The sequence below is a fragment of the Zophobas morio genome, unplaced genomic scaffold (genome assembly GCF_036711695.1).
Source record: "Zophobas morio isolate AGI-343-1 ecotype UQ-CSIRO unplaced genomic scaffold, CSIRO_AGI_Zmor_V1 ptg000017l, whole genome shotgun sequence".
Taxonomy (NCBI): Eukaryota; Metazoa; Arthropoda; class Insecta; order Coleoptera; family Tenebrionidae; genus Zophobas; species Zophobas morio.
Genome location: NW_026972122.1, coordinates 13,960,516 through 13,969,376, shown reverse-complemented (window position 1 = coordinate 13,969,376; position 8,861 = coordinate 13,960,516). Strand labels below are relative to the sequence as shown.

Genomic DNA, 8,861 nt, shown 5'->3' with positions numbered 1-8,861 from the left:
TAAACTGTAGGAAAATGTTATTTTATAAAATTTAATTAACATTTACTATTGTAAAATTTGGAGATGACGACATTTCATTGTTGGTGGTGATGATCAGACACATTTTGGTTATTATTAGAGTGTTACCATCTAGACGGTATTCATAACATACATAAAGTTTGGCAATAATCTGTCTGGTAGCTTCGAAGAATATCTGTCTAAGAAAAATCGACACAAACGGCAGACACACGCACGGAGATGGAGGAGCTATTTTTTCATACTCTAGGGGTCATGAAACATCGAAAAAGTAGCCAGTCCCCGATGGACTCGATTGCAATAATCCCTTAATTTACGCTCGGGAAGTAAAAAATATTTATATATAGTTGAATTATTTCATAATTTTTTATAGTACAAAAACATTCGAACTAACATGTAAGGTTTTTTAGAATTATTAGAGTTTTAGAAAATCATGTTTTATGAAAAACTATGTAAAACATACACGGTTCTGAAGAAGACTAAACACGAAAGAATAAATTACTTCAAAAAATGCTAAATTTATGAACACCGGCGTTTATCAGCAAAAATATATCTTGAACATATCATATATCCAAGACACACATCTTTAGATGTAATTAAAGTGGATGTAAGTTTTGATACATTTTATACAAGTGGAGCGAGATAAAAAATTAGTTTCGATAATTATGACACAAATTTCGGGATAATTTTTTAAATATTGAAAATTATCATTTTACCATGTCCAGTGTGTTTGTAGACGTTGTAAGTTGGGACACACACACACACCAGTCGCCATTGTTATATAGGTACACTAGATTAAACTAACTAAGTCCAAAGTTGATTTGCGATGTGTCCACCACGTAATTACTACACATGCAATACGTATGTAGGGTTTTTCAGCTTAAAAAACCAATTTAGTGTGATCTGGTCTGCAACTTAAAATACATTAGTCGCGTATTCCTTGATTCAGTTCTTTTTAAAAAAGAACACAAATCCTAGTAGTGATGCGTCTCATTTGTGATGTAAAATTCAAATATTTCAAATTCAATCCATAAGGCAACTTGTTTCAGTACTTAAAACGCATTACATTAAAGATTTAATTTTTGTCAAATATAACGAAACGAATTATTAAGAAAATAAAGTAACTACAACAAATGTTCTATGTGTTCCCCGTTTCGCTCACATGCTTCTACTCTAACAATAAATGAGTGCCTCATACGTTCTAACACTGCTGGACTAATTGATGCACACGTTTCAGTTATTCGTCTTTGCAGTTCATCCATATCTTCAAAAGGAGTTTGATAAACCCTTTTTTGAATGGTTCCCCACAAAAAACAAACCAGGAGTCAAGTCAGGGCTTCTGGCAGGCCGAAGATTAATGCGACAAAGCCTGGATCGGTAGCAAGTTGTTCTCTAACAAATTAGCAAAACTGCAATCTTCGAGGATAATCAACCTCTCGTAGCTCATGAACCACGTACACATCGTAGGGACGGGAACTGTTCCTCTTTAAAATTTTACATACAGAAGCCTGACTTATCCTGGTCTCCACTGCGACTGCCTCTTGACAAATGTGGGGATTTTAGGCAACGCTGGCAAAAACTCTTATTTCGTTGTCAACACTTTCTGCAGACCGGACACTTTGACGTTTCCTGCTTATTCGCTCATTTCTAATTCGTTATTTAAGCTGAATAGCCCTATATATAGAATGACACGAATTTTTAAACCACCTTTACGATTTTTTTGCATTAAACATTCTTAAAACGTAGCAAATAACACAAGTAAACTTTGATTAAAAAATGTTTGTAATAAAGACTTTCAAAAGTAATTCTTTTACTCTTCCATGAAAAATCCTTCATTTTATTTATAATAAATATAAAAAAAAGTTATTCAGCTTCCATCCCTGCTACTAATGTTTAAGTTATGCGGACAAAATACTGACATTCGAAAGAGTTACGTTTTATTGAAGGAAGAATATTACAATTTTCTCAAATGGACTGAATATCAACAGTTTTTAAAATGCTTTTTTCGTAAAAAAAGATTGAATTAATTATGTTCTTATTTGATTTGATCTAAACATGAATTATGAAAAAAATTCTAGAAATAACCCCTTTAAAATTCATAAAGAATATTTAATTTGGAGCTTCAGGATCCCTTTACATTGTGAACAAGTACTTAACTTCAGAAGATTCACGAATAGTTTTGGAAAAAAAAGGAAAGTCAAAGATCGAACCCCGGAGACCCTTCAAATGCAAAGCCAGTGTGCTTGTCACTGAGCCATATTTCGTATGGTTCGTATTGTGTGTTTGAGGTTCAGTTTTACTACGAAACATACTGAACAATAAAAATTAAAATAATAACAAACAAAAATAGGAAAAACTCATAAACTGCAAGTACAGGAACATCTTATTTTATAAAATTTAGGTAGGTAACCTTAACTACCCAAAACAATGAAGGGACGTCATTATATTATTGGTGGGGAGGATTAGACAAATTTTGGTTTGGTTAATTATTTTTACGGTATTCCTAATACACATAAAATTTTACAATAATCAGTTCTGTAGTTTCGGAGATTATTTGTCTAATAAAAATCGTCAAATGACATACAAACGGAAACGCGAAACCTATTTTTTCATACTTTATGATTTTGCAAAATTATGAAACCACTAGAAAAAGTGTTCACGACAAATCTCAGTTTACAGGTAGAAAACTCGAGGGTTGTGTGCTTCTCTTTTCTAGTAATGATTTTCCGCATCCGCATAAACCAATTCGAGATTATTTCTGTATTATTTTAGTAGCTTATTGCGTTAGCCACACAAGCTACATTTCAATTGAAAAAGAATATCTGCATTTATTTCTTTCGATTAATTGGTAACATTAATTAAAACAGTTATCACTGTTCAGGTCATTTATGTCAAACAAGAAGATAAAATTTGCTTCCGTTTTTACTTTACTAGCAGCATTAGCAGATAAGTATTTATAACCTGGTCACTTTGCAATATCTAATTCTACGACTTCTTTGCATTTCATGGCTCATGGAAAAAGCAAATAATAATTTATTTTTTTAATATTATCTTGAGATATGTTAAGATGTCAAAATATGGGTCATTCATTAAAAAAAGAACTGTTTTAAAACAAAGGCAGGATACCAAGTAAAGGGGCGAGTTATAAAAGACACATCGGTTAAAGCAAAAATCAATGAGGACAAACACAATAGTATAATTTAGGTGCGCTTCAAAAGAAAAAAAGGGAAGCATGTTAGACTGATTTTAAAGAAGTTGGAGGAACATAAGTGCCGGAACAAGGGTGGATACTTGAACAAGTGAAATTCAAGTGCTGGAAAAGAACGAAAGGTTGCAATCTTTGAATGATTTTCAAAAGTCACGACAAACTACCTCAAGTTTTACTGCCAGCAAATTACACATGCTTTAGTTAGGTTGGATTTTATCAAAACTAAAATGTAATTAATTTTTAAATTTGTGTTGCATTTCAGCTAAGACCGTTGTTTTTGTGTTTCAGTGGATATTTATGAACCGGTTACCGTTGCAAATGTATTCACGTTTTGGAGTGCTACTTATAAAAAAACTAGTCATCAGAAATTCTTTATGTAATAAAATGCTTTGTTGGAAATATGTCTTACAAGTGTCGATCGTTGCATAACTAACATTCTCAAAGTAGCAATTCCAGCACACAAGTTAAAACGTGATTGCCAGTCACGTGGCTACAACTTAGGTAGGTACGTCAATTCAACTGCCAGTTACAAGAAATTGTTTAATTAGTTACACAATGGAAAATTTCATTCGGACAAAACGAAGGGAAACATATTTACGAATTCGTTGTACTTTACGTCATCGTTTGTATTAGAATACAATACTTAATTGCTTAATTCGTTATTATGTTTTTCATCAGATTTGTGAGACATCAGTAAGAATAATAATCTGCAATTTTCTAAGCAATTGTATCGCTTTAATGGGTGACTGAAAAGAATATAGCAGACTGTATTCAACTGTAAAAAATAGGTTACATTTACATGATGCTTTTACAGTTTCACTTTTTGTAGTCGTTAACCAAGAACCACATAACGGGATTTATTATTTTATAATTTTACAGTTTTTGAAAACACATGTTGACATGTAAAACTCAGAAAATATGCTAAGTGTATATTAGGTATGTTTACAAATTTTCAAGAAAAGTGGGAAAAGAATTTCTAAAATTCCTTACACAATGGGATTACTTCTTTAAAACTAACTATCATGTAATCTAGATGGTTAAACGCTAAACAAAAACCAAAATTTGTTTGTTGATAGCTTACAACAAAATGATGACGCAATATTAAAATTTTGCTAGATCTTATTTAAATGTTATAAAATAATATGTTTCTATATTATATTACATACAGTCTAAAATAATTCGTTCGTTTACCTTAAAGAACTAATTACGTCTACGCGTGTGTGGGTTATCTCTACAGCCGTATTTTTCAGCATCGTTACACAGGATGCCCCAAAAAATTTATTAATTTTAATTAGTATGTAGCACTGTAATTTATCTATTAAATAAAAAGCGGCTGAAACTTCTCAATTCTGGGAACACAGTAGTTGTTATTATTATTATTGTACCTATAAATCACCGGAAAAAAAACTTTTTGTCAAAAATTTACAATAAGTAGTTTTTTTCAACATAAGCAGTTCTTACTATGTCTTATTTCTTACAAAAAAGTCAGAGTTTTTCCTCCGATTTGAAAAGTTTTATAAGCTGAAAACAGTAGTGAGAACCGAATTCTGAAATTTTCATAAATCATAAGTAGGTAAGTACCTGATCTACCCGACCGCGACCCCCGCGGTGTAAGGTACTAATCCTTTACTTGGTCCGCAATTTATCGATCGGCTTAACAATCCCTGCAGAGCTGGGCCTTGATAATCAAGTTACCTGGGGCCTATTCCACCATTCACTTTGCAACTTTTTTCCGTGTCAATTTATGGGCGTTGTTGTACCGCCTTTCATCTTCAGCACCAGGGTTGCTGTGGAGAGGAGTCATCAACCACGGTCGTGTTGCGTAAGCTGAGTCACCCAAAATGACTGCTCCTGGAAAAAGCCTCCATCCTTGTTCAAACCTTCTATAAATTGCGGTGTTTCGAAAGACTCTGGAATCGTGGACGCTTCCAGGCCAATTTGCGTTAACTGCATAAAAATAATTATTTGGGCCGCATATCATCATGACATTTAATGAATGATCGCCATAGCGATCAACGTAGACTTCTTCATGATTAGAAGGGCTATCGATGTTTATTAAGGTGCCATCAACACATCCACAGACACATGGGAATCCACCTTTGCGCAAAAATTCCATGGCAATGTCTTGTGTATTTTCTGGCCATCTAACTTCCTCTTGAAACATTGTATCAATGATGATGTTGACAACTTTCTTAATACTTCGACAAACTGTCGATTTTCTTACGCCGTGCATGATGGCTATCTCATGCATCTAGGCATCATTCCCTAGCCAATGTAGTGTCAACAATAGTTGCTGCTCCGCTGTTAGAGCATGGTTTCTTCTATTTGCAGGGGCTAACCTAGCTCCGATTTTGCCTAAGACATACTTCACGTGTACCTTATTTAACCTGAATGCTTCTTTAAAATCAAAGTCGTTTTCAGTGGTAAAATGTACCCTTTCTTTATATATTTTTCGTCTTGGCGGTCTTTCATCTTCATTTTCACTAGATTCATCGCTTGAAAACAATATTCTTCTTATCATTTTGCAATCACTTTGACAACGCAAGGTTTATAGACCACTTTGCGTCTAAATTGCAAAATGAGTAAATTTTGCACTTTTACTTTCTAAAATTTTATAATGGTGGAACAGAAAATTAGAAAACATAACGTAAAGTTTATACTTTTCACTTTTCATTTTACTTTACCTTAATAAATTATGATGGGTGTGGTGGAACGCAAAGTACGTTTGAAAAGTGTAAAGTGTAAACTGCAAAGTTGCAAAGTGAATGGTGGAATAGGCCCCTGGTCTTCAATTTAGGTCCACCGCTTTTCTTAGAGGGTCTCTCATTTCCCAAAATAAGTTTTATCTTAGCAGGTACTAACCCCGCCCACCCGCCCTCTCTTCTCTTATAAGGTATCCCATTTGCCAAAATCTCTCTTATGTTAGAAGGTATTATCCCCGCCCACGCACCCTCTCTTTTCTCATAGGGTATGTCATCTGCCAAAATCGATCTTATTTTACCAGGTACTAACCCCGCCCACACGCCCTCTCTTTTTTTAGAGGGTATCTCATTTCCCAAAATTAGTTTATCTTAGCTGGTACTAGCCCCGCCCACCCGCCCTCTTTTCTCAGAAGGTATCTCATTAGCCAAAATCAGTCTTATCTTAGCAGGTACTTGTTAAGATAAGATTGATTTTGGTAAATGACATATCTTCTAAGAAAAAAAGGGCGGGTGGGCGGGGCAAAAACTTTTAAGCTAGGACTGAACAATATTAAGAGAAGTCACTGGAACGAAGAAGAGGTGGGTGGGCGGGGACTACTGCTTGCTCATAAAACTAGGAGAAAGCTAAATTTATCCCCCCCATCTTCTTTCTCCATTTCACTGACTTATTTTTAATTTTCAAAGATACTTGTTGAAAAATTTCAACAAAATTTTAAGAAGATTGATGATGATACAGGTTTGGAAAAAACTGCCCTTGTGTAATTGTAGAGAAAGTTATGGACAAGTTACATTTAAAATTTCATAAAAATAAGTTTGCCAATGTTGGAAATATTACATTCTGAAAATATATTGAATACCTTACAAGAACCATGTAGCGGTTGGTAGTAAGAACAAATAAAGACGCCTTAAGAAATTATAACACTACAGCAAAGTATGTTTAATAATACGGGGTAACTATTAATAATTTTTGTGTTGGTAATTCTGAAGTGTCGGTAGCAATGTTATCATGTCAGTACACAGTTCACACTAAATTTCAATTTGAGATCAGATATGCCACAAAAAAATTTAAATATGTTGCCCGACAGAAAAACATCATAAATATTAATAGTCACTCGGTAATATATAATCGAAATAAAAAAATCCTCTAGTAGACAACGCAATTTATTTTTAAAATAACGATGTTGGCATTGCAGCTATTTGTCGCTTCAATTAGAAGTTATTTGACAGTAACTGTAAAACTAAACAAGGAATGCGTTGGCGTATCCGCGTAGCTAACATCATTATTTTACAAATAAATTGCACGATGTACTAGAGGAGGTTTTTTTCGAGAATATCATATATCTAATTTCTTTAAGTTTTTAGTTCTCAGCAGTTTATGAAAAAAAAAAAAATTAGAAGAGCTAGAAGAGCAGTCAAGTCATATAGGTAAAGTACATAATCTAATTAACGACATAAAACAGCATCATATGAACCTATTGCATAATTAAAAACCAATCGTTCCAGAAAATTATTAATTATTTTCATTTCTTTTCACTTAAACGCATTGAAGCATGTTATTATATTATTATTATATTAAAGTTGAATGGTTGTTCAGGAAAGCCTGAACGTATTGCGGTGAGTTTTCAGATATAAAAGATCTGAAAAACCCATGTTTGAGATCGTGCTGAATTAGTTAACATTCTTTCAGAGTTTTTTAAAAACATAATTTTTAAGCGAAGGTTCGCGGGATGTGTTGACATTACCCTGAGGGACTAATCTGCAGTAATAATCCAGAATAGTAAATGATTTCCAGTTGTACAAATACTACGGCTATGTGTTTTCTTGCAGGAGTACAAACTAATTATTATTATTGTTAATTATTATTAAGTACAATTAAATCATTAAATTTGCAGAGCGTGTTAATTGTAGGCTTCATTTGCGTTTTGCCTGTATTGGTTTATCTGTTGATCAAGCTCATCTTATTTGAACTTGAACTTCAGTAGTATCAAAATTCTTTGTAACCGTTGTGAGAGTGAATATTGTGGCAGTACTGAAGCTGTTCGTTCATTTATAGAAGAACTATTACATGACATTAAGACACTTAATAATACGTCTAGCATAACGCCTATTGCCAGGGAGGAGTTCGTCTGTGAGTCAGTTGAGCGTTCTTTGTGGGCGAAAAATGTCATTCTGGCAAATGTTCCGGAAAATTGACATACTGGAGATTTGGAGACATTTTAAACAGTGGTACTTGTAATAAATGTATTAATGTTAAAATTACGGAGGATGACAACATAGTCAAAGCTAGTGGGAAACTAAAAAATTGTTCCGGCTCTGGACCAAATACCCAGTTTCGTAGTTCAGGATTGTTCTTTTGTATTTCTTGCTCGTCTACGTTTATAAATTAAAAGCCAACTTGATGTAATTAATAATGTAATAAAAATTCAGAGTGAACGGTCACCGAGTGCGGACGTTTATTCTCGTTTCTCTGTGTTTAGCCTGGTCGTTTTGGTGAGCTCTTTCCATTTATTGTTAACTTTTAGGACATTTACTTATTTTGTTTACAACAAAGGGAATTTTCTCAACCTGCACGGGGTCAGGTCTCCCCTGTGGGATAATTTCATATAATATCAGTAGCAGTCTAGAATAGTTAAAGTATTTTATCGCTTAGCTTTTTCTGTTTACTGCGATAAGCAGCCTTCCAACCTTTTTATGTTTGAGGCGAATGACTGCGGTACGTCGCAGTTGTCGCCTCAGTTTTTCTACATATAACAGCCACACTTCTATTTAAAATGACTGGCGATTCGCTAGTATTTCCCACAAAAGAACAAGCGATAGTTTGTAACGCTATTGCGGACTTAACATTAACCGATTACGTAAAAGCTATAGGTAAGATTGTCTCGCCAAAAAACGTTATCTACGCTTTCAAACTCTCAAAAGAACGTATTTGCATATAC

General features: G+C 33.8%; 1 protein-coding gene across 1 annotated transcript; it reads right to left on the bottom strand.

The window, feature by feature from the left end:
* Positions 1-4,937: 4,937 nt before the first annotated feature.
* Positions 4,938-5,474, bottom strand: LOC135129958 (putative nuclease HARBI1). Its single transcript, XM_064057228.1, has one exon. The coding sequence runs from the start codon at positions 5,472-5,474 to the stop codon at positions 4,938-4,940; it is 537 nt and encodes a 178-aa protein (XP_063913298.1).
* Between the last annotated feature and the right edge of the window lie 3,387 nt (positions 5,475-8,861).

Bases quoted from the DNA above. Each gene is read 5' to 3' on its own strand.
- LOC135129958 (XM_064057228.1), bottom strand. From the start codon at position 5,474: ATGCATGAGATAGCCATCATGCACGGCGTAAGAAAATCGACAGTTTGT.